This window comes from Balaenoptera borealis, assembly GCF_965194805.1.
Source record: "Balaenoptera borealis genome assembly, chromosome: 1".
In the NCBI taxonomy this organism is placed as follows: Eukaryota; Metazoa; Chordata; class Mammalia; order Artiodactyla; family Balaenopteridae; genus Balaenoptera; species Balaenoptera borealis.
In genome coordinates this window covers 88443837-88470877 of record NC_138860.1, presented here as the reverse complement: position 1 = coordinate 88470877, position 27041 = coordinate 88443837, and the positions used below count along the sequence as shown (strand labels likewise).

General features: G+C 39.7%; 1 protein-coding gene across 37 annotated transcripts in view; it reads left to right on the top strand.

Annotated features, from left to right (window-relative positions):
* PDE4DIP (phosphodiesterase 4D interacting protein) overlaps nt 1-27041 on the top strand; it is a 213658-nt gene that overhangs the window by 104065 nt on the left and 82552 nt on the right. For 20 of the 37 annotated variants that reach the window (XR_014237707.1, XM_082368414.1, XM_082368410.1 and 17 more), the window contains exon 1: nt 19073-20578. Coding sequence is in view for 36 of the 37 variants with exons in the window: in XM_082368414.1 (XP_082224540.1) it covers nt 19454-20578 (1125 nt within the window). In the remaining variant the exon portion in view is untranslated. Of the gene's footprint in view, nt 1-1522; nt 1641-19072; nt 20579-27041 lie in introns of those variants that run through there. The other 17 variants (XM_082368435.1, XM_082368438.1, XM_082368426.1 and 14 more) reach the window with 2 other exon arrangements.

The window sequence follows — 27041 nt, the reverse complement described above, 5'->3', positions numbered from 1 at the left end:
GCAGAATTAAGTCTTTATATTGTTTTCTTTTATATGCACATCCATTAGTGTACAGTTCTCTGTGTGGTGTTGTATTTTCTTCAGATCTTCCCTGCTAGGTTCCCTGAGACTGTCTCAGTGCAATAAATGCTGTCAAACCAGAAAAAAAAAAAAAAAAAAAGAAACAAATGCATACCTGACAAGTAAATTGAGGGAGTTCATATCAGATGGCCTTGAATAGCTTTGTAAAGTAGGAGACTAGATTATCTGTAGAGACTGAGGGTCAAAGGGATGAATGAGGTATGAGCTTGAGAAAAGTAGAGACATTCTAGCACAGATACCGTGGGGAAGTTGATATGGAGTCCACATTCATCATCATAATTATCGTTATAGATTGCATTTGTATAAAGTTTTTAAAGTTCTTTCTGATCCCCAAATCTTAGCTGATCCTCATACCTTAATTTAAGAGATTCCTACTTGACTTTCTGACACCCTTCACCTTTCTGCCAAACTATTTTCCTGCCAAGGTGCTACCACTATCTTACATACAAAGGAATAATAATCACAATCAGAAACATTTCATCTAGTACCAGCACATTTCCTAGGACAGGTATCTCTAGTACTCAAAGACTTACACACAGAGAAACAGCAAGATATGCCCTGCACGTAGTAGGTGATGAATAACTGTCGAGTTGAACCTGTGGTTTATATACATCAGCACAGCACGCATAGTCTTTGACAACTGAATTCTAGTCTGAATTTCCAGTCTCTTCTCCAGCCGTTGTCTTTTCCCACCAGCCTTTCCCCCTTTTCCTTTCCAGTGATGCTTCCCCATATGCCTCATATCTTCATGCCTTCATTCTTTCATTTAAGCTCCTCCCTCTGAGCCTGGAAAATAACCCAGTCTTCACAATCTCTTCTCCTGAGCTTCCCCCCAGACTCCTCCAAGTCAAATGAATTACTTCTTTATCTTTCCTCCTATAGCTCCATGGCAACACTCAATGTACTATTTGGTATATACCTCTGGTGTGGTAGCACTTATTATATTCTATCTGTTGATATAGCTGTGCCTCCCCATTTCCCAAACTCTTGGCACACACACCAAAAGAACTTAAGTTTCTATAGAGCAGAGATTGTGTGTTTTCCAACTTTATATTCCCAGTACTTAGTAGTGTGCATTGAGTTATATACATAACGGTTACCTAATAATTGTTTTTTTGAATGGAACAACGGTAACAATTAAAAAAACTCTACAACTTCTGGCCCCTATTCCAAGAATTTTATATCTATGGTCTATAGGTCCATGGATTGGCTTCAAGAGGTCTCTGAACCTGTGACAGTGTAAGCAAAAAATCGTTTGTGTATATATTTGGGGGCTGGGGCACAGAATACATGGCTTACTGAAGAAAAGTTTCAAAGAGTTCAATGACTCAAAAAGGTAAAAACTTACTGTACTGGACCATGCTATCTTTGGAGTGGGCTGAAAAATAAAGGTAGTAATAGTACCATGGCCATAATTGTTCTTACTTTTTCTTTGCTCCAGAAGAATTGAAGAACTGAGCCAGAGCCTGGCTGCACAGGAGAAACTTGCAGAACAGCTACGTCAAGAGAAGCAACAACTGCTACGTCTGTTGGAGGAGCCAGCTGACATGGAAGTGCAGGTGAGGTTTGGGCTGTACTTCCTGAGGTACAAAGCTTCATGCTTTCAGGAGCCCTACTTTACATTTATATGTATTAGTTTTCTATTGCTGTGTAAGAAATTACTACAAACTCAGTGGTTCAAAACAACATTCATTTATTATTCCAGTTTCTGTGGGTCAAGAGTCCAGGCATGGTTTAGTTGGGTTTTCTACTCAGGGTCTCACAAGTCTGAAATCAAGTTGTCAGCTGGACTGCTTTCTCAGCTAGGGGCTCACTTAGGGAAGGTTCCACTTCTAAGCTCCCTCAGGTTGTTGGAAGAATATTTCTGTGTGACTGTAGAAGTTATGGCAGCTTGCTTCTTCACAGCCAACCATGGAGAGAGACAGTCTCTTGCTTCTCTCCCTTCTAGACACTCTTTTAAGAGGTTCACCTGATTAAGTCAAGCCCCTCAGTGTACTACACCTTTTGGTTAACTTAAAGTCAACTGAGTAGGGACCTTAGTTACATCTGCAACACTCCTTCACTTTTGCCATATAACAGTGCATAACTATGTAGCAATATCCCTCACCTTTGCTGTATTCTATTGGTTAGAAGCAAGCTACAGGTTTCTCCACACTCAAGGATGTACAAAGGTGTGGATATGAGGAGGTGGAGGTCACAGGGGCCATCTTAGGATTCTGCCTGCCACCCTAGTGATGTGTAACTATAGAGAATGTATAACGTGGTTTTAACATTGAAGAGAGAACCCTCACTGCTGTGAAAATTATTGCATTAATCTGTATTGTTGTTCTTGGAGGTTACCCCAGAGGGAACTCCCCTCCTTCATTCAACTTTTAATTTACTAAAAAGATGCTTTCTGAAGGAACCCTAGAATCTATCTGTGCCCAAGCAACATACACAATTGCTAGGTATTCTTACAAATCTTAGATCAATGATAAAGCAAAACATGTGCAGCTTAATTTATTGGTCACATATACAAAGGTTGGAATCAGGATAAAAAGAGCAGTGCTAAAAATTAGTATAAAGCAGTGTTTCCTCACCTTTCCTGTGTCATGACAAAAATAGCAAATGATAATAAGAAACATGTAGAAAAAGACATGATTTACAACATAATCAAATTGCTTAGAACCAGTGACTTTTTCTCATTTTTTTCATTATCCACTGCTCTTTTTTATTACTCAAGTAATAAATAGCAATTACATAAAAGTCTGCAAATCCAAATAAGCAAAAAAGAATTACAGTTTTCAATAGCTATGATAAGTATAGAAGAAAGGCAATGATTTTGTACATTTTTTAAATTGAGCCCCTGCAATAAATTCACTCATTATAATTTTAAAAAATAATGAATGATAATATTTATAAAGTGTAGCTAGCAGTAAATGGATGGAGCTTCTCACTTGAAAGTGACCATCCTGGGTGCTTAGGCCACAATGAGGGCAGAAGAAATCAATATCTTGGCTATACTGTAAACCCCTTGGACTCTGGATCCATTTTGGTTGGAAAGCTCTGGTTAACAAACTCAGGAAATGATGTGTATGCATATAATTTGATAGATATGAGTAAAAATTAAAGTTTATAGGCTTTTTGCAAGATACACATTGAAATGTATAGAAGACCCCATAACATTTTTTTTTTTTTTTTTAATTTATTTTTGGCTGTGTTGGGTCTTCGTTTCTGTGTGAGGGCTTTCTCTAGTTGCGGCATGCGGGCGCCATTCTTCATCGCGGTGCGCGGGCCTCTCACTATCGCGGCCTCTCTTGTTGCGGAGCACAGGCTCCAGACGCGCAGGCTCAGTAGTTGTGGCTCATGGGCCCAGTTGCTCCGCGGCATGGGGGATCCTCCCAGACCAGGGCTCGAACCCGTGTCCCCTGCATTGACAGGCAGATTCTCAACCACTGCGCCACCAGGGAAGCCCCCCATAACATTTTTTAATTAGGAATAACTTGGCTGGGAATTAGGAGAAGTAGTTTTCTATCCTGATTCTTTCTTTATTAACTGTATGACGATGGGTACATCACTCTCAGCCTCCATATGTGTAAAATGGGAAAATTAGCCCAAATAATCTCCAAAGTATCCTACAATTTTGACGTTCTATTCTAATGAGTCCAGCATCATTGGGGAAAGTGTATAGTCCCCAAGGTAAGCACTTAGAAAGAAAAATACTCATGTAAATTCTGAAATAAAATCACTCTCATTGTTCTAGTTTTATATTTACAGACATATAGAAACATATATTTAGGTACACATACTTATTTTCATTTGTATCTTTGGTAAGCACTGAAATGGGTATACGTAGTTCAATATTTGCAATGCTAATAAGGGGAAGTGGGTTGGTATCAGTTTTTAAAACAGACTTGAAGAACAGAAAAATTATAATTACAAAGAGACTAAATTATTTACAATCTATCCTAAAGGAATGCTTAGAACAAGGTTAAGTACAGCATCTAGAGGATAATAACATTGGGTGAGTAGAAGAAAGAAATACATTGTCACATAAATTGTACTAAATTGATATGCTTCTTTAATGTTGCTGGTACCTATAAAAATTTATTATTATCGTTATTGCCCAACTCTTTGTACATTTATAAACCTGATTACATCATGCTGTGAATTCTGTCAATCAGTGTTTCCCAACATTTTTCAGAGAAAGTTCAGTTTCATAGGAGCTGATTATGTGTCTGTGTTACTCTGAAGTAAAGCGACTGAGGCTGGTCATGGTTGGAGGTGATTACCTGTGTCCACCTTCAGAGCCTCCACCACCTGAGAGCGGAGGGGCTGGCATCTCAGCACAGTGGTGGGCCATTTTGAGGCACACTGGCCAGAATACCCAAGCTAGAAAGCTCTGCCACAGGGGGGCCTCTGACAGTAGGTCCTCTCAAATGTGGAGGACAGAAAGCCTCCCACAGCTCATTTTCTAGTTTCTCCCTTTGGGTCTGTGCCTTATGAAGAAAAAAACAAAAAACTAGGCACCAAGTACTGCTCAGTGTGCATAGAATTATTTTATATTATCATTTCTAAAACAGCCCAAAGAAGCCTGGCCAGGGAGTCAGCCTTCTAGTGAGTGTTCAGATAATCCTCTGAAAACTTCCTTCTCTCAATGTGTGCCCAGATTCCAAAAGAAAAGAAATGGTTTTGGTCACTGTGCTTCTATCTTATATTCTATGGCCTAGACAGAAAGAAAGATTGAAATGATTTCTGTAATACCCTGGGAATATTTAGCCATGCTCAAGTGGTTCAGATTGACTTAACGGAAGGAAACAGCCAAGTCCCAGTTTAGAGAAAGAATCTTGGTCCTTCAATAACGGATTCTAGTATGAAGTCTCCTGGATTTTAGCTGGGGAAGCAGAGTGGTATGAAAGAATGAGCTCAGGTTTTGGAATTTGATCTCAGTCAGCATCAACACTTTTTAGATGTATGGCCTTGGACAAGTTACATAACCCTTCCAAGTACAATTTCTTCCTCTGTAATGTTCATCTACTTGTAAGGGTTAGAAATAATATATGTGAAGTGCCTGCACAGTGCTCAAAACACGGTAACTACTGTCGTCCTTATCTGTGTTAACAACCTGAAAGAGAGGAAGGCTGTTCTTAAAATGAGTAGTGGCTAAAAAAGACATAGTCAATGAGTCAGATATTGTAAACTTCATTCACATTGTAACTATCTTTGTTTTACAAAAGACAATGACAAAATTATTAAGTGTAGCAGTATTAGTGAGATTAATGGTCACAGTTCTCCCTCTGGACCTGTTAGCCTTGCACGTAGAAATACTGTTTTATAGGCAAAGACCGAACTCAAAGTTGTCTATTTGTGTTATTGCTCCCCAGGAAGACCACAACAGAGTGTGAATCATTCAGGGCAAATTGATCACAATGAGAATTATATCTCACTTTAGTGCCCTAGACAAAAAGAAATATTGAAGCACATTCTATAACATCTTGGGATCATGTAGTCACACTCAAATGGTTCAGATTATTATAATATAAAACCTAGAAGTAAAGTCACAGGATTTCTTAAATACATATTCCAAATATAATTTAAAATATTTATCAGTGAATATTCAACAACATTTCTGTAGTAATAACATCAGCACAATATGGTAGCATTGTCTATGTGCCAGGTGCTGCTCTAAATACCTTAAATAATTAACTCAAATTAGTTTAAGCCTCAAAGCAATCCAGTGAAGTAGATACTGAACTACATGAAACATAAAAAGAGATTAATTTATAATAAACTAATGTTTGTTTTAATATGTAAATTCTTGGGCACAACTATATTAAAGGATATAAAGAAATAGGCAGGTGCTTGTATGGGAATTCACAGCTTCACATGCAGTCTGGTGCAGGCATGTTATATTGGCAATTCAAAAATGGCAAGGGGCAGTGCCGTTCGTTATGATCCAGTGGCAGTGTCAAAGTGAAAAACTCTTGGTAAATTTCCAAATAAACAAATAAATAATATTCCTTTAATTTACATAGCAGTTCAACTCATAGAAAAGTCAGAGTATATTAACGTTGTGTTCATATATACAACAGAATTAAGTCCTAGGTCCAGATGATTATATAAACAGTTTGATTACCTGCATCACTGCCCAGTGGAACATTTGAAAGTCGTTCACATTTTGGAATAATGCTTTGTCCTGCCCATTGCAAGTTATGTAGCACCCCTAGCCCCACTCATCATTGAAACAAGAAATGCCCCCGCAAATTGCCAAAATGCACTCTAGGATATGGCTGCTCGATAAGAACCACTGGTCTAGGGGGTCCTGGCCTTCAAAGGGTTTAAAGCCCAATAAGAGATTGGCATGTAAACAAAGAACTAAAATGCAGTGTGATAAATGAAGAGAGAGAAGTATACTCATAGTGCTAAGAGGACCCAGAGGTGAGAGGGATTAACTCTATCTTTGGAAGTCAGAGAAAGCCTCACTTGGAAGTCAGCCTTGACCCTGGGGACTTAAAGGCTGAGTACACCAGGCAGAAAGTAGGAGAAGGGCATTCTAGGTTAGGGGAACAATATATACAATGGTGTGGAACACACTTAAGGAATTGGAAGTAATTGGTGTTATCAAATATATGATAAGTGTTGGAGAATGATGCAATATATAGCTGGAAAGTCCCATAAATGTCAAGCCAAGGACTTCATGTTGTAGGCAATGAAGAACTAAAAATTTAAAAATTAAGCAAAGGGAATAAAAGCTTATGAGTTGCATTATACAAAGGCAATCCTGGTGGTTGTTTAGACAGAGGACTGAATGAGCAGATAATTGATGTCACCTTTTGAGATAGCAAATCATGGTTTGATGCAGCTAGTAACTGCTTCAACTAGCCCATTCTGTGAATTAGATAAAGGTAAAGAATATTGTAAAACCAATTATAAAGCACTTTGTTTAAACAGTGATGTGTGACGACTCTTACTATTTGTGACACCTGAAGTCCTTGCTGTGGGTGTTACCTTTGTCTGCTAACAGTAGCAGCATCTTAGTTCTACTGTATTATCCTCAAACCTTAGTCTGCCATGCCACTTCTCACCACAGGAGCCATACCTCTACAATGCAGAAGGCACGGGTTCAATTTCTATGGGCCTGCTCCATAGAGGCTGAAGAATTCTCTCATCACCAGCAAAGCCATCCCTGAAACCCCTTACAGATGTTAGGGAACGGAGGAGCTTGAGTTCTGAGGCCTGAACTCCACCTCCCCCCCAACCGCTCACAATTGGGAACACCACAGTTGGGCATTAGAAGAAAGAGAGCTCACAAGTCATACACTTCTAGGTTTGAGTTGTCCAAAGGAAAAACACTCATCTCACTCCACCTCCCAGAGACAAATACTTCTCTCGTGATCCCAGTATGAAAGTCTGGACTGGGAAATAGTCTCTGAGTACAGGAAGTTTTACTTCAGAGCCTTTCTTCCTCAACTAAGAGAGACAGTTTTGATAAAGCTTATTTGGTTTAATTGATTTTATTATCCCTCTAGTTGTTTGCCTTTTCCATTCTACCAAAACATTGTTCAGCATCCATTTTAGCTGGAGTGTACCTGTAGAATACTTATGAACTTCTTTTATATAATTAACTTCATAGAACAACAAAAAATGCCACAAACTTGACATGCCACGGATTGACAACACTCCATGTATGCTCTCAATCCTCCGTGGCCATTCGGATCGACAGCATGTGGTGACCAGAGCGCTCAGGAGCTTTGTGATGGCGCTGTCATGCTGCGGCAACTTGTCTACCTCTTTCTTACTAGGGAGTCAGAAAATCTAATCAAGTGCAGTTTACAAAGCGTTTTTCTCTTCCTCACTGAAGGAATCCTCAGAGTTGCAGGGAAAAGCTGGCAATCATTCCAGTTATTGGTATTATTCCCTTCTACAGAATGGTGGAAGCTTTATCTCAAAGAACTTTTTAAATGAAACCAGACCTGGAGGTTAGGAAGGCGGGGGGGGGTCTGGGGGGAATGGCGCGGGGGTGGGGGTGGGGGAGGGGTGGCGTGGCGCGGAGGTAATGTACTTGCAAAGGAAATGTCTGGAGGAATTCTTGTTTTGTTTCCTCTTTTTTCTCTCCATCTTTCACCACAGTATTATATAAGCACTATTTATTAATGTGTAATTATACTGTGGCTGGCCTAAAAAATGAAACAGGACAACAGAATTAGGGAGAGTTATCCATTAAGCCATCAGGACCTTCCTACTCACACAAAGCAGCAGACAGTCAAGCCATTGCATTTATGCCTTGTCTGGAACCTAATGTAAATAACACTGCATGCAGTGAGGCAGATTTCCTAAAATAGCAAACATTCCAGTGTTACCGTGGAGAGATCTGACGTAAAGGTTAAGGCAAGAATGCGCTCTAAATGCTCAAGGCAGAGACTGAAAACCTTGCAGGGATTAGCAGCTCAGGCAGCTCCAGCCAATTTCACGTAAGGAGAATTTTTTTTTAGAGCAGCTTTTCAATATCCCTTTCTTAAGCTGATGAATATTGAAACTGGAGACTCATTTACAAATCCTCATTCAACGTCACTGTCTCCCAGGCAAACCTTCATTGGTAACATGTCTCAGAAACAGACTTTATCAGATGGAAAAAAGAGGGGCTTCTTCATAGCTTTATTTATTGAGCACTTACAATTGCACAGGTACTGTAAAGTGAAGGAAGAGGACGACAAAGACATATAAGGTTTAGTCTCTGACTTCTAGGGATTACAATCTAATTGGAAGGTAAGAAAGTCTCTGATGGAAACAAAATACAAGGCAGGAGAGAAAGGGAAAAATCAGGCACTGGGGTGGGCCGTGAAGATTCTGGTCTGTAAGGAATGAGTAGGATTTTAATAAGAGCTAAAAATATTAGGCATCTATTTATTTATTCATTCAATGATTATTTACTTAGATCTAGGAACATACTGATAAAAGTACCTCAGAAGATAACAAGATGAGTAAAGTGTGGTTCCTCTTCTTAAGGAGCTTACCAGCTAAAGGGAAGAAGGCAATATGGAAAAATGACACACATATTACTATAGGTATAAAAAGTGCTTTGGAAGGTCAAAGAAGAGAAAGATGTCTTTTGAGGGGATTAAGAAAGGCAGCTGAAAGAAAATACTTGAAGGTTGGTTAGGATTTTGACAAGAGGAGATGGTAGTAATGGGAAAGAACATTACAAGTAGATAATAGAGTGGTAGGGAAGTTCCAGGTAAGGAAGCAGTAGTTGGAATAGTGAGATATACAGGGGGACAATGAGTTTAGGCTAGAAAGATAGGGTGATACTAGAGTCAGAGGGCCTTGGATGGCAGGTCAAGAAGTTTATGATTGTGGGTAAGTCATTAGGTCTCCAGGTTACTATGCCGGAAAGTGATATATCTGAGATCTGTTTTAGGAAGATTAGTCTGGAAGGAGGAGTGAGTAGAGGAGAAAGAAGGTGAGAGGACTAACTATTATGGAACTCTATTAAGATATGAGGTCACTAGAGGGTAACCAAGAATGGAAGTTTTGTGCTAAGGCAAAAGAACGAAATAAAATTTTAAGATATAATAAGTCATTCATTCATTCATCCGTTCATGTAATCCAGTCAATGACTGTTTATTAAGTGCCTACCATGGCCAGACACTGGTGCAATTAAGTGCTGGAGAAACAGTAAGAATAAACATGGCAGAGTCCTTCCCCTCAGGGAGCTTACATTCTAATAAGGGAGCTAGTTAAATAACCACGTAATCAAACAAATAATTGCAAAATGTGATAAATACATTGAAAAAAAAACAAAGAGCAAGGATCAGCAAACTTTTTCTATGAAAGGCCAGAGAGTAAATAATTTAGATTTTGCAGGCCATAAGATTTCTGCTGTTGTAGCACAAAAACAGCCATATGCAATACATGAAGGACTCGGCATGGCTGTGTTCCAATAAAGTTTATTTACAAAAACAGGTGGGGGTCGGATTGAGCCCACAATCCATAGTTCCCTGATCCTTAATAGAGAATTAGGAGGAAGGAGGGGCAGGCACTATAGTTAAGGGGAAGATGTCAATCAATCTTTCCTGGGGTAATTTTGAGATGTCTCTAACACATACAGGTGCAGATACAAATAGGTAGTTGGCCATTTGAGAGTTGAACTCAGAGGAGAATTCTGGAATAAAGATATTCTTTTACTGGTTCTGAACACCAATTCCAACATGTGTGTTGAGAGCAGGGACACTTCCCACACAGCACCGAGCAATTCTTAGACATAGAGTGTCCAAGAATTCAACTCAATTCTGACACTGTCTACCTGGAGATAGCGTCAGAGGCCACAGGTTAAGGATTCAGTCTTATAAGACTGCCTCCACACCCCTCCCACTACCCCCTCCCTCCCCCTCCTTCCCACCCCTGGGCTTCAGACAACAGTTGCAATCCCAGTTTATCACCTGTGCTTCTGACCAGCAATAGATTAGAGGTTCCAACAACCCCTCCTTGGACTTCAGACACCAGTCACAAGTCCAGATGTTACATATACTACCGACTGGCTATAAATTTAGAGGTTCACACGACCCCTTCCTCGGGTTAGATTAGTTTGCTAGAGCAGCTCAGAGAACTAAAAGAAACATTTTACTTACTGGATCACTGGTTTATTGTAACAGGATATAACCCAGGAACAGCGGAGATGGGAGATATGCCTAGGGCAAGGTATATGAGAAGGAGTGTGGAGCTCCCAAGCCCTCACCAGGCACCTCCCTGAATTTCCACATGTTCACCAACCCAGAAGCTCTCTGAACCCAGTCCTCTTGGGATTTTATGGAGGCTTCATTACAAAAGCATGATTGAATCACTGGCCATTGTCGACTGACTCAGCCTCCAACCCCTTTCCCCTCCCTGGAGATTGGGGTGTGGGAAGGAAAGTTCCAACCCTCTAATCACATGGTTGGTTCCTCTGGCCACTACCGCCGTGCCTCCCCCCCCCCCCCACAGTGGCATTCCAAAAGTCACCTTATTAACAAAATAAAAGACCTTTATCACTCTCATCATTTAAGAAATTCCAAGGGTTTTAGGATTCTATGCCAGAAAGGGGGACAAACCAAATATATATTATTATAAATTACAATATCACAAATATAAATTGGAGGTTACTCATATAAAGGTGGAAAAGGATGAGATGATATTGAAAGAGAATAGAGGTGAAAAAGGCCTAGGACTTACCCTCATTGAACACCTACAAAAAGTTCATAGTGGGTATGACTCTTACTCTGAATTCACGAATTTAGTTTTGCAGGAAATATCACATTTACTTTCTTTAAATCAATTTAATGTTACCCTGAGTCCCTATCCTAATCAGGCTAGTGGGAAATTAAATTCCATTCATTTGGTTCTTCCTCCTCCCCACTCTCTCAGTTATGTGAAGGTGAAGGTCCCTGGGCTTTATCAGGTGTCAAAGCATCAAGGAGACTACTCTGATCATTGGTCCACCACTGAAGCACCCCTGCCCCAGCACATACAGTTCTACCAATCCTAACTGCTTGCTACATTGGACTCTTTATGGAGCCCCTTGACCTAGAGTCTAGCCTCTCCAAGTCACCCAGTGCCTTTTCCCCCACAGGTCCTGCTTCTTCTGCAGGGCACTGATAATGGAGGTGGGTCCTTGTTACTCTTTGACCCCTCCCCAGTCTCTTCCCAACTATGGTGAAATCTCACCCTCTCCTCTTTTGTTGACCTCAAAGACATTACTCTCTTCTCTTCCCCACTGGGACACCTGGCTTAATCTTCTCAGTGCATTTAGAATTTTATCCAAGTCAGGAAATGCATTTGACTTCAGGCAATCTCCGCTCTTTGCTCTGCAAAAACTCCCAAGTCAAGGGAATGCTAAGGGCCTTACCATCAGACTAGGAAAGAGGTAGGTAGGGGTATACAAGTAACATATCTATATCCAAAAATTTACCCTGTCACCATTTGCTTAGAGAAGAAATGTGAGATGAGCTGATAGAGAAGTAGATTAGGATCTTTTTGTACAGATATTGAAATGCCAAACTAAGAGTTTTGGACTTCATGCTATAGGTAGTGGACAATTATGGATCTTTACTATGAATGTTCTAGAAATAGTATGCAGGATGACTAGAGGGGTAAGCTTCTAAGGCTGTGTGACATGATTCAGGTTTCAGGTTTTAAGAACCTGAAAAGGACAGTGTAGGGAAAATGCAAAACAACATTTCTGAACACACTAGAGATGTTCGGAAACAGTCAAAAAGAATTTAGCATTTGGCTTGATAGGGAAGGATTCTGAGGAGTTAAAGGTAACAACTCCTTAGTTTACAAGTTTACCCTGTTGTAGAAAATGGTATGCCTGACCTCATCTCTCCTGATCTTTCTCTAGATGTTGACAATGTTAACTACCCCTCTCATTCTTGAAACTCTGTCCCCCTCTCACCTGTGTTTTGATTGTGGAAGAGCTCAACTTAGTTTTTTTCACTTAGTTTTTTCCTCAGTCCCCTAGATACAGCATGTCCCAAGTCAGATTTTGTATTATCTTTTTGCAAATGGACTCAACTCCCACATTTCTGTTTGTTTAGGCAATTTTTTTCTACCAGTCTTCCAGACCAAAAACTTCATCTCTATTTTTAACCTTTTTTTCCTTCATCCTCTCTGCATGTCATCAAGTTCTGCTGCTCATTCCTTCAAAATGACTCTCATATTTACCAGTTTCTTTCCTTTTTTTTTTTTTAATTATTTATTTATTTATGGCTGTGTTGGGTCTTCGTTTCCGTGCGAGGGCTCTTCTCTAGTTGCGGCAAGCGGGGGCCACTCCTCATCACGGTGCGCGGGCCCCCCACTATCGCAGCCTCTCCTGTTGCGGAGCACAGGCTCCAGACGTGCAGGCTCAGCAGTTGTGGCCCACGGGCCCAGCCGCTCCGCGGCATGTGGGATCCTCCCAGACCAGGGCCCGAACCCGTGTCCCCTGCACCGGCAAGCAGACTCTCAACCGCTGCACCACCAGGGAAGCCCCTCTTTCCATTTTTATACCAGACCTTTATTATCTCACATATGAATAATGGCAATGGATTTTTTAAAAAACTTTATTTATTTTTGGCTGTGATGGGTCTTTGTTGCTGTGCGTGGGCTTTCTCTAGTTGCGGTGAGCGGGGGCTATTCTTCATTGAGGTGCGCAGGCTTCTCATTGTGGTGGCTTCTCTTGTTGCAGAGCATGGTCTCTAGGCAATGGATTTTTAACAGGTGTTCCTGTAACCATCCCAAAACCTGTCCCTGAAACTCCAAGCCATCCTGTTGTCTGACTAATTTTCCTAAAATAAACTTTTCATCATGCCATTCCTAGCTCAAATTCATAACAGAAAGTCCAAATTCTTTTGCCTTTCTCAAACATTAACCAAATTCTAGTTGCCAATTCCCTCCATAGCATAGTGTCTGGCTTTCAGTTGGCCCTTAATATATGTTCTTTGAATGAGTAATTATTGAGATGTACAGAGTGTATGTATAGATGTATAGAGTAGGATGAACCTGGCCACTCAGATATCCCACAAAATCGCTCCCTTTACTGACGGGCTAGCATCATATTTAACCCAACTTCCAAGACTTTTGATGATGCTGTTTTCTTTTTCTGGAGTTCTTTCCTTGGTTTCCTCCGTTCTAAGACCCATCTCAAGTCCCACTCTTGCCCCCTTCACCTGTATCAGATCATACTTAACTTTTTCTGCACTTACATTGAAGTTGTCGGTACCATTTAGTTTACCAATCAGTTATTCTGATTGTAGCATGCACATTCCCTCCCCTTCAACTAAACTAAAAGGTCCCTGAAGACAGAGAAAAAAAACCAAAAACCAAAAACCAACTGAGTTTGCATAAATTCTTGCTCATCAGTTGATTAACAAATATTTTGAAATTCACTTAAACAGCTGTGGATATTTAATAACTTGAAAGACTGCAGTGTTTACTATTTTAAGATCAATTCTGCTGATAACCATATTATAGCAATCTGTAGTTGAACTGGAAATCTCCCAGTTTTAAAACAAGTGTTTTGAAATGCTGTGTTATTAATTAATGCAAAGCATGATTGCTTCTGGCTTCTTAAAGATTTCCACCCAACAGAGGGAAATCATGAACATGCTTGTGGTGTTACCGTAAAGCCTAACTGGCTTTACGTTGATATTCTTGTATTTCCTCATCTGCTTTTTTTTTTTTTTTTAATTAATTAATTAATTAATTTTTATTTTTGGCTGTGTTGGTTCTTCTTTTCTGTGCGAGGGCTTTCTCTAGTTGCGGCGAGCGGGGGCCACTCCTCATCGCGGTGCGCGGGCCTCTCACTGTCGCGGCCTCTTTTGTTGCGGAGCACAAGCTTCAGACGCGCAGGCTCAGTAGTTGTGGCTCACGGGCCAAGTTGCTCCGCAGCATGTGGGATCCTCCCAGACCAGGGCTCGAACCCGTGTCCCCTGCATTGGCAGGCAAACTCTCAACCACTGCGCCACCAGGGAAGCCCTCCTCATCTGCTTTTGCTTCTCTGCCAAAATCACTCCCCCCACCCCACTTTGGCATAGTTTTTAGTAATTGGAACAGCTATTTCCAACGTCATAACTAGGATAATGAAAGCTAATACAACTGGTCTGGGACATGGGGATTTTCCACCTCTTGGAAACTCCCTCCCAGACCAGAATTAGGTCTTAGAAACACTACAACACAGGGAGTACAAAAGTAGCTACGGTTCTAAGAGAATCTTCCTGGGCCCTCAAATCTAGAGATCAAAAGAGAGATAGTGCAAAAGATCCCTACCATAATAATACTTAGGAATCTTGTTCCAAATGGGCATATAGTTCTCTAAATTCAACAATTTTGTACGTAGTTCTTCATTAATGGGTTTTTCCATTTATCTGCAGAACTTCTGACCGTTTGGCTGACATTTGTCTGAATACACTTGGAGAGAGTTCTAATTCAGTAGTTTTCAAAGTGTGGTTCTCAGCAGCATCTGCACGCTCTGGGAATTTCTTAGGAATGCAAATTCTTGGGCCCCTTATCAGACCAACTGAATTAGGAACTTGTTAAATCTACCATTTAACTAGCCCTCCAGGTGATTCTGATGCATGCCAAAGGTTGAAAACCACTGTTTAAATTTAATATGTTTATTTTGTAGCTTAGGAAATTAAGGGCCAGATATAAGTGATTTGACTTAGGATAGACAGCAAATATGTGCTTGTGAATGCATTTATCAATCCATTTTGAGGGCAAACTGCTGATATATAAAATTAATCATTTGTTTAACTCATTATCGCTTATAATATGAAACCTGTTCTCAGTAAGATTTTCCTTTATTATGTAATTTTGATAAGTTTTAGAAGTAATCATCCTATTCCAAATCATCACAAAAGCCCTAGGTCCCACCTTAACAACATGCTTTGCTTCAATCGTAAATGTATGGTGTGTAAATGTATATAAAATAATATTTTCCAACACTCATATGGATAGGAACTATGATGTTTTGAAGTCGCAGTTGGGCCTTTTATAGAATTTCTTCTGGGCTATATTTTCCCAATTTTCAAAGCTGTGCTTATGATAAAGTTATAGGGGTTACTTTCCACCAAAGAAATCCCTCAGATTAAAAATTTATGGGTAATACATATTTTTATACTAATTTACTCCTTATCTTTTTAAATTGAACTATACTAACATATAAAATCTACAGATAAAGCAGTCAGTTCAATGAGCTTTAGAACTGTACACATCCATATAATCATCACCCAAAACAAGGTATAGAACATTTTCATCACCCCAGAAAATTCCTTTGTGCTCCCTTGCAATTAATCCTCACCCCCCATAACCACTTTCTGAATTTCTATCATTATAGAAATGGTTAGACTTTAAGTTGTTAGACAAAATAAATGATATCACACAGGATATAGTTAAATGGCTTGTTTCACTTAACATGCTTTTGAGATTCATTCATATTGTGGGTATCAGAGTTCATTCTTTTTTATTGATGGTTAATATTACATTATATGAACATATCAAAATGTGTTTATCCTATCTTCTTCTTAGTAATGCATTTTTTTCTTATCACAAAATCAATACATGATTATAGAAAATTTTAGAATACAAATGAGGAAAGAAGAAAATAAGTATCCATAGTTCTGCTCTCCAGACATAATCACTAATAACTTGTATATCCCCTTGAACCTTTGTTTATATAAGTTGTCCACATATATATATTTATCACATATTATAAAAGTTTTCATTTTTTAGGGTTCAAGTTTTACCACTCAGACTCTGATATAAGTGCCTTAAGTTGGCACAATTCTTAGTTTTAACTATAGAATATTTCCTAATTTTAAAACATTTTAAAAATAATATATGAATATACATTCATTGCCCCAAATTCAAATGATACATGGTATATAGAATAAAAGTAAACGTTGCTGTTCAGCTCCCCATTTTCTTGCCTCCCCATAGATACCCAGTGTTGACTAAATACAAAATCTTGACCAAGATGATATTGATAAACCATGAAGTGCTGAATTTACTATCACATAATTTTCCTTGTTTCATTTTTTAATTTTTATCTTCAATTGATCTGTACAAAAGTGATCTTTTAGTTTTATAATACCAAATGATCATGTTTAGGAGTGGTTCTAGTACTCTAGTTTACTATCCGTTTTGAGATATGGTCTTTAAATATGTTCTCTGGGAGTGAAGAGTGCTGTCTTCAAATTTTCTTTGATTGTTGAGTGATTTATTTCTATCTGTTGGAAGCCTAGATATGTATAGCTCTTTCAGTATGTTGATCTTTACTTACATATTCTTTACAAACATATTCTTCAATAGTAAGTTGCCTTTTCTCCATTTGTACTGACTTGCTCTTCTATACCAACTACCCATATGTTGTCATTAAAGTTTAGAGACTACAGGTCAGGTGCAAAATCTTATTAAGGAATACAGAATAATACAACGTATTATTTAGTAGCTCCCCAGGAACACTTTGTTTCATTAATTACTTTGTTTCATTAGCACTTTCCCCAATAGGAAAACGTGGCTCGCATCCACATTCAAAGATGAGGCCTTGATTAATGTCTTAATTTGCACTTTTTGCACTTTTGAGTCCTAGCTGTTCTTTAGGATAATACTTAAGACAGGGTATGGCAGGGTGGTGTCCTGGCAGGCCAGAAACTCCTTGCCTCTCTATAGATCACTATGGATTCCAAAGATTGTTATGATTGTTACTTAATTTCTTCTGACTCTGAAGCTCATATACCTAGAGGTAGGCAAAAATGCACCTGTAGTGAGTTTTACTTGGAACTCTATTTTACATTCTTGGTTTTGGGACCAGAACATGCCTCTTTAGGTGAAATCACAGATGCAAAGTTCTGTAGCCTACTAAAGCCAGAGCTCTAAGGGCTGTTCTAATCTCTCACGATGGAGCTACTAAGATTTTGTTTTGATGATTAAATAAGAGAATGATAGAATTTTATGTGTGCAGAGCCCCGTAACGCTTTAAAATTACTTTAAAATATTGCATTATAATATTAAAATAATAATATAAGCTATTATTATTGACATGATATGAGCCAAAATCTGTTAAAGCACTTCCCCCAAATCATCTCATTTAATGCTCAATAAGAAGTTGGGGGTTTATTATGGGCTTTCATCGAAGGCATCTGAATGTCTCCAGGTTTAGGAGTATGGTCTGTGCCCTGGAGATGAGCTTCAGAAATACTTTGACTGTTGCTGGCCTTATTATCTCACAAAGTCAAGTTAGTGAAATATAGCATTATTGTAATTGGGAAACATCCTGCTCTGGGAAAACTCTAGATGATTGTGTGGGACTGTTTGTCCTCCCATCTGGAGTTTGCATACCTCTCAAGCGAGGGAGAGAATTGTTTATTATAAACGGATGTTGACACCTCGATTCCAGGTAGAGAGAGCTCCAGCTTCCCTCCACTCTTTGTGTGCAATCTAAGCTCTGTACCCAAGGCTGGGTAACTTACTACTAGATAATGCTGAATAAGACAAGATACTAACTGAAGTCAGTGAAATTCCCAGCCCCACTTCTGCAGACAGCAGCACTCTCTGATACTCTGGACTTTTGCTCAAATAAATAAGGCCTTTTGTTCTAGTGTTTGTCTCCCCTCCCCACCCCCAAAATAAGGCCTACAGTCTACCTGAACCTGAAAGAGGATTCGGTGATGGCAATCTACTCTCAGGTGTCTACATTCTTGAAAAAGCTCATTTTCTCTGTTATCATCAAAATCTTGGTTAACCAGCTGCATTCATGTGGCTTTTGTTGGACTCCTTCTCAGGTGACTGCTTTGTGCCCTCTCTCGATTTCTTTTCTAAAAAAGGGCAAATCATCCAGGACTGCTAAACTCAATCGCAACATCACGAGGGGAGAAACACTTGTCCTCTTTTCTAGGTGCTCCCAACAGTCGAGGGGGAGATGGAACTGAGCCTCCTAAAATCCGCCCTACCTGCCACCTCCGGTTTATCAACCCATTCTCCCCGGCCGCTTGTGAAGACCTGGGGCCTTTTAATCCAGGCACCGGACTGGGTAGGGAGAGGAGGGGGGGCTGCAGGCGGGAGGGAGGCGACGCGCAGCGGTACCTAGTGGCGCCGCCAGGCTGCTCCATCCAGAGTACGTGGCACTACCCGTGGAGAGAGGGGGAGGGGATTCGGCTTTCTCCTCCCCAAGCAGAGCCTTGGGACATCCCGCAAGGGCGGAAGGGAGGATCCGTGAGGGAACTGGTGCGCTTTTGGGGTGAAATTTTAGCAGATAAAAGTGGCCTAGCAGAGGTCGGCAACCGTCCTGCTCTCCACTCCGGTACCCACTGCTAGCCAGGTCTGTGCTCTACCGCGAGGAGCACTAAGTCGTTTGGGGGCGAGGGGACGCGCTCGCCACCCCGCATGCGCAGAGCGAGGAGCCGGCCTCCGGGACTACAGCTCCCAGAGGAGTTTGCCGGTGGCCGCAGGCGCCGAACCTCTGGCGCCATCTTGAAATCTGATCCTCAATCTCTGAGTCTTTGCGTCAGCCGCGGGCGGCCGCTTGTGGACCGCGAACCCAGCCAGCTGAAAGGGAGGACATTGAGGACACCGCGGCTGGTGGGAGAGACAGCTGGAGGAGACATGGCAGGTTCTGAGCGCGGCCTGCGCTGCTGTCACTCAGCATCTCCCTGAAGTGTTTCCTCGCCCGCCCCCTCCCCGAGAGGCGGGGCTGACCACTCTGGTACCCAGAGCCCGCGCGCGGGTGGCCGCGGAGCGCCTCTGCAGAGTGGGGACCCCATCGGGCTGTGCCATGCCGGCCGGAGGCCACCGGGGCGGGAGACGGAACGCAACCAAGCGCCAGTGAGTGATCACCGAGCAGCAGCCGCATCAGGGAAGCTCGGCAACCGCAGGAGGAAAGATGAAGGAGATTTGCAGGATCTGTGCCCGGGAGCTGTGCGGAAACCAGCGGCGCTGGATCTTCCACACGGCATCCAAGCTCAACCTCCAGGTTCTGCTGTCGCACGTCCTGGGCAAGGATGTCTCCCGGGATGGCAAAGCTGAGTTTGCTTGCAGCAAGTGTGCTTTCATGCTTGATCGGATCTATAGATTCGACACCGTCATTGCCCGGATCGAAGCCCTTTCTATCGAGCGCTTGCAGAAGCTGCTGCTGGAGAAGGACCGCCTCAAGTTCTGCATTGCTAGCATGTATCGGAAGAATAACGATGACACTGGCGCGGAGACCAAGGCGGGGAATGGAACGGTTGACATTTCCGGCTTACCCGATGTAAGATACTCTGCACTGCTCCAGGAGGACTTTGCCTATTCAGGGTTTGAGTGCTGGGTAGAAAATGAGGATCAGACTCAGGAGCTACACAGCTGTCATGCTTCGGAAGGCCCCGGGAACCGACCCAGGAGATGCCGTGGTTGTGCAGCTTTGCGGGTTGCTGATTCTGACTATGAAGCCATTTGTAAGGTGCCTCGAAAGGTGGCAAAAAGTATCTCGTGTGGCCCTTCTACCAGGTGGTCCACCAGCATTTGCACTGAAGAACCAGCATTGTCTGAGGTTGGGCCACCGGATTTACCAAGTGTGAAGGTACCCCCAGATGGAGAAAGCATGGAAGAAGGGACACCGGGATCCTCTGTGGAATCTTTGGATGCAAGTGTCCAGGCTAGTCCTCCACAGCAAAAGGAAGAGGAACCTGAGAGAAGTGCAAAGGAACTTGTAAAATGTGACTGTTGTTCAGATGAACAGGCCCCACAGCATATGTGTAACCACAAGCTGGAGCTAGCTCTTAGCATGATTAAAGGTCTTGATTATAAGCCCATCCAGAGCCCCCGAGGGAGCAAGCTTCCTATTCCAGTGAAATCCAGCCCACCTGGAACCAGGCCTGGCCATATCATGACAGATGGAGTTAGTTCTGGTTTCCTTAACAGGTCTTTGAAACCCCTTTACAAGACATCTGTGAGTTATCCCTTGGAGATTTCAGACCTCCAGGAGCTGTGGGATGATCTCTGTGAAGATTATTTGCCACTTCGGGTCCAGGTATACAAAATGGCTGCATAGTGCCTTTCTGATTGAAGTTAGCTAGCCTCAGGCTTCACATGATTTCTGTCTAGGTGAAGGTTAATAATATTCTAGACTTGAGAAAATTAATCATTGAGCCCATTTGTGTCCCCTTTAGTAAATGTGGTTCATTCAAATAATTTGTTTTTCACAATCCTCTTTATAAGATTATCTATTGGCTTTCCCATTAATTACCAAAATTGCACACCTCTTAAGACAAAAAGAGAAAGATTTCTAATTCACCTTTACCCTATAAAAAACATTTAATCTTATTTCTGGCACTAGAACTCTTTCCTCTTACTTCCTTTTTCTATCCCCTACCCCCTTCTTTTTTTGTTTTCATTTTTAGATTTATGAATGTTTCTCCTATTCTGTAAGGGAGTTAGTTCTGTTATTTAACCCTCCCTAGAGCATTAAGCCTTTCATCGTGTGCCTCAAACTGATTAGAGCTTAGGGTAAAGGTTTGGGGAAAAACCTATTAATCCACCAAAGTATTGTAACATCTGGGCAATATTTAAAATAAATTAAGAGATCATTTGAGGACTAACGATGACCTGTTCATAAAACAGACTTGGGAAGTCAAGTATCGTCATTTAAAATGTTAAGGCAAAAACTCTTTACAGCCAGTTTGTATACTGAACTCTGTTTGAAGAAGTTTGATATTAAGTAGGGATTCATCCATTATCGGATGATAGGAGAGTTTTATCCGTTGTACTCATGAATTTCTTAATGACTGGAAGATGACAGTTGATCTTAATCTGAGCTGTTCATGTCTGCCCAGGTGATTTCATACCAACCTTTTTAAATTCAGCTACTAGTACAGGGACCTGACAGATGCTATTTTGTTTCTACAGCAACAGTAAATGATAGGTTCAATTAATTTTGTGAAACATCTGGCATGTTCCACTTGATACAGATTCTCTAGTGATACCATTACAAAGGTGGACAATCTAGAAGGCATTTTTGGAAAGCGTGCTACCTGTCAACATCATCCCAGAAACTTAGAGCTTCTAAATGAAATTGTTGATTGTCACTTGAAATTTTAAAAGAATAGTTCTTTTATGTATAATATTTGCATCTCAATAAGAAAGAGGAAATGGGAGAAATATTTTTGAATTTGCACAAAATTGTCAGAAGTAGCATATATTAAAGTGTTACATAAAAGTATGACTATCCAAAAGTTTAAAACGTGTTTTCATTTGTATAAAATGTTTAGTATGCCTAACGCTCGTGTACTTTTCTTTTGCTTCCTTTTCTTTCATTGAGCTTCGCAGCTAAATTTGGGCTTTACAATACAGTATTTCTGTGAGCAGACATAGATGTCACAAATTAAACATAGTGTTTTCATATTAGGATCTAAAAATAGTTTGGACAGGCTGGATGGGAAATAAGCTTTTTTCCCCCCCTTTCAAATATGGCCAATATTGTAGAAAGGTGAAGACTTAGAAAATTACAGGTAAAACAAGAAGAGTTTTTTCTCCATATTAAATTAAAAATACTCTCTTGGTGCCTGGGCTCAACAAATTTTGGAGCTGGGAAGGAGCTTAAAGATCATCTCATGCAGTCTCTCAATTTAGAGATATGGAAAGCTCATGGTTTAAATAACTTAGCCCAGGCAGAGCCAAAGATTCCTAACCATTCTCAGCCAAGACCTTTTTATTCTATATATTAAACCACATTGTCTGATGTACATTGAATTAAATAAATACTTGTTTTAAATGCAGGACCTTCTTTCTATACCCTAAGGATTGCGGGAGGATTCTTTAGGAATTCTGTGAAGAAATCTGGCATCCTAATGACCGTATTTAAAATATGGTAACTGTACCTTTAGGTCAAGTCCCTTTTCTTCACTAAATTTAGACATCAGAAAAAAATAGACCTTTAACACAGCAGTGTTTGACTTTTCTGCTGTAACCTGGCTTACCGTCTTTACTGTTTGTAGAATAATAAAACATTGAGAAGAGGAAGAAAACATTCAGCTTGAAGAATCATGGCATTTGATTCTTGTGCTGTTTTCTCCAATAATTAAGAATGTGGAAGGAAATAGATTAATCAGGCTTAAAGTGTTTGTAGATAAAATGTATGTTTTGGATTCTGGATCTACTGTTTAAGTCTTGACTTTTAAGCTCCTTAAGGCCTGTTGTGCTTTATGGCAAAAGCAGATCTAAGTGGGACAAAGGCAGACTGATTTTTGTCTGTTTCTGAACAAATGTGGATAGAATAGAAATAAGTGTAAATTATTTTTGGTAGTTCTCTTTTTAGTTTGTAGAAAGAAAAAACTTGAAAGAAAAAAAATTTTCCTTTAGCTAAATTCTGCTACAAATATGAAGAAAAGCTCCTATCCTAAGAGCGAGATTGTTTTGTAAGGTCATTTTGATTCCTTTGTTTAATCTGGTTACTGTTAAATATCACCATCAGAATGCCTCCTGGTTGCTTTTCTTCTTTTTCTTAATCTCTTTCCTTCTTTCTTTCTTATATTAAAGAAAAACTGCAACAGTGTAGTTCTCCTGCTTACTAATTTTCTGACCTTATGCAAACTGATTTATTTGCCTCCTACAGAATTTATGTCTGAAGACCCAAGGTTGTCAAATAGCTAAAGAAAGGTTTGAAGCCTTATTCTAGCTGATAATTTCCTTCTTTATTGTCTGGCCCTGAACTACAATAGAAAAGCTGTCATAGAAGGGGTGTGGTCCCTTGGTAAACATTAATTCAGCTCTGGTTCACGTGCAGTTTTCTTTTCTATCTAAATTCAGAGAGTAAGATATCTTTGCTTCAAGCCTTGCAATGCCAGAGTCTGCTCTTGTATGACTATGATAAATTTATCCCTCTCTATAGCTTAGCTATGTAACCCAGATCAGGCCCTTTGGAAGGGGTAAGCATTAGATGCTGGTCAAAGATTAGGCCTTTAATTTTATGCTAGTTGATAGTTCTTGTGTATCCCCTATTACTAACAATAGGATAGAAAATTATAGTAGTTTGAGCCCTGTGACTTTTTATTATGGCTATGAAAGTGTCAAGAAAACTGCTGTTAATCCAGAAGATCTAAATAACTGCCTTTTAGCCTAAAGGTCTTACTTTATGCAACCTTAGGCCTGGAAGCAATTCTCTTTTCTGATGCTGAAAAGCATTTGTCCTGAGTCAAAAGCAACTGAATTTAAAATTATATTATGATTACAACATGATTTTAGTAACTGATAGCATGGAGATTAACACTGATTCAACCAAATCAAGTATTACTGATTTCAGGCTCTACAAAATCTTCATAGGAGTGGTTGGTTTATGTACTTGATATTTCACAAGAATTCATTACGAGCTGTTTACTCAGTGGGACTTTGCTAGGTACTCTTTTGGCAGACTTATCTGAAAGGACATTTTTTTTCTAAGATTTAAAATAATAAAATATTATGAATAAAGAAGAAACAAACATCTTCTAGCCTTTAGGTCAATACATTACATTTACCAAATTAGGGGTTTTCTGTGATGATTCGTGCCGAGATGGGTTCAGATGAGATCCAGACTCATTATGTACTTTTCTGTGGCATCCTTTGGATTTAAAGTTGATGTTGAAATACCTAAATTAAACATCTACCTTTTTATCTATTTATCTGGTCTTTTTTCTAAGAGAGCCACTGAGAGATTAGAGCAATGGCCTGGGAATTAGGAGACAGGCCTATTTTTGTTAATTTGCTTTTGTTTTTATTGTTCTGTTCACTTTATTAAACAAAACCTTTTGGTCCCTACAATATTCCAGGCATTATGGTAGGCAATGGGTTTATAAAGATGAAAAGGAAGTTACCAACTTAACTGCATTTGGTTTAATTGGATCCTTTTCCTGATTTCCAGTGTAACTTTGGACAAATTACTTATCTGTCTAAGTCTCCATTTCCTCAAATGCAAGATAGGCTTGGACCAGATGGCTAATTTATAAAGTGTCCTTCACAGCTCTAAGATTCTTTGGTTTAAAGTGATTAAATATGACCATTTAAAACTTGAAGCTATTTAATTCTGCTTGTTAGAGTTTAAATTTGAAAAATATCTTGTAATAGATGTTGTTGGAAATTTGTTTTACACCGAGGAAGTAAGAAGGCAAGTTTGGTAGAGAATGTTTTATCGTTAAACAAATAATAAAACTATTTATCCATTAGAATTGTTGTAAATATCTATTAAAATAGTTACCTCTCCCATGGTGTGACATAATTCACATCGCTTCAGGGCAAGACTCCCTGTTATACCCACAACAACAAATATCCCAGTTTTTTCTAGGAGTCGTTATCCTCGCTACTTTTCTCTTTCTCCCTGTCTCACCATCCAGTCCTGTTGACTCTACCTTCAAAACATATCCAAATCTATCCATTTCTCTCTCCCTCCGTTACTACCACTATAATCCAAGCCACTATTATCTTTCCCCTGCAATACTGCAGCAGCCTCCTAGGTGGTCTTCCCATTCCTACCGGTGCTCTCCAACAATCTATTCATCACAGAGCAGCTATTTAAAATTTAAATATGATCGATTACTTTTCTGTTAAAAACCCTGCAGTCCATTCTCATTTCAATGAGAATGAAATCCAGCTTCATTACCTCTGATGTAGGTTCTGTACACCAGATCTGGCCCCTGCCTGCCTTTCTACCTCATCGTGTATTACCATCCACTTTGCCCAGTATGCTCTAGCTCTGTGCTTTCCAGAAAGGCAGCCACTAGCCCTGTGTGGCTATTGAGCACTTGAAATGTGGCTAGTCCAAAATGAGATATGCTGTGAGTGTGAAGTATAACCTTAATTTTAAAGACTTACTATGGAAAGAATGTAAAGTATCTTGAGAATTTTTATATTGACTACATGCTTATGATAATATTTTAGGTATAATATATTGGGTCAAACAAAATGTTTTATTAAAATTAAGTTTACCTATTTATTTTTACTTTAGTCAATGAAGATACTAGAAAATTTTAAATTACATATGTGGCTCACATTATATTTCTCTTGGAAAGTGCTCCTCTAACCACGTAGGCTTTTCTCTTTCCCAGGGGCTTATCTCCCCGAGGTCTTTTCCATTAGTTGATCCTCTGCCTGGATTATTCTTCTGTCGATTTTGCAGAGCTGGTTCTTTATCATGTAGATCTTCATTTAAATGCTGCCTGATAGAGACCTTCCACTCATTAACCACTTTAAAGTAACTTAACAACTTTGTCATGCATTCCTATTTTATAGCATAGGGCTTGTCACTAGCTTATATTTTGTGTATTTCCTTGTTCTCTTATGTAGTTCCCCACTCCAACTCCCACAGTGCTTTGCATATTAGGGGTACTTCATAGATGTTTTTAAAAATGATGAACAGCCCTGGAAGAATAGAAAAGATTTTCCTTCTGAAATCTTTATACTTCCAGTCAGTTGCTGTCAGGAAGGGGTTTAAGGTAAGCTGAAACCCCACTGCCTAGAAGGTGGTAATCAGAGTTTGAACATGTGAGGTAAAGAAAAAATGAATAGCTGTCTTTTTTCTCTTCCTAATGGATTTGTATTTTCCCTAATTGGAGTGCAGGAGAAAGGGAGGGGGGATAGGCAGGGAGAGAAGAGATGGAATTTAATGCCACAGTGAATTGCTAAAGTTTTATTTTTGTATCTTAGCTCATAATGAATATTAGGTACAGTTCAGTCAGTTTGTCTTAGTCTGATCATCCCAAATATAAATAGATTTTTTTTTCTCCTGAATCTTTTTGATGAATCGATATTCCTATAAAACATACCTCCTTCCCAGACCCTATGGATTTTAAAATTTATTTTAATTTTTGTTACTTTTTATTTTGAAATAATTTCAAAGTTAGAGAAGTCGTAAGAGAAGTACAAAGAACTCACAGATTCACCAGTTGCTATATGTTGCTACATTTGCTTTATCACTCTAACTGTTTATAGACACATTTTTTTTTATTCCTGAATTATTTGAGAATTAGTTGCAGATATTATGCATCTTTACTCTCAATAAGCATGTATTTCCTAAAGACAAGGACATCTCTTACATAACTACAGTAAAATTACCAAAGTTAGGAAATTTAGTATTGATTAAATACTATTACCTAATGTATGGACCATATTTGAAATCTACCCATTTTTCCAATAATGTGAATAGGCATGTTGTAAGAAAGATAGTTGAACTATAACTTTTTCTCCCTTAGGGATTGTGTGAGTTTGACCTTTTGAATTCCCTGATTGAAAATAGGATAAAGCAAATATTTGGTCATCATAAGCATTTAAAAAAATCCTCTCTTCTTTTTAATCTCTGAATTACTTGCTTTAACTGAATAGTGTTTGTGTAGGTTCATAGGGAAAGGTGGGGAGGGGAGCTAGAGAGGAAGTGAATCAGTACTCAGAATACGGAACAGGACTGGCTTCAGGAATTACTGATAATCCATTCAGTAACGCTGGTTTTCTAAGTCTGGCAAAAGATGCCA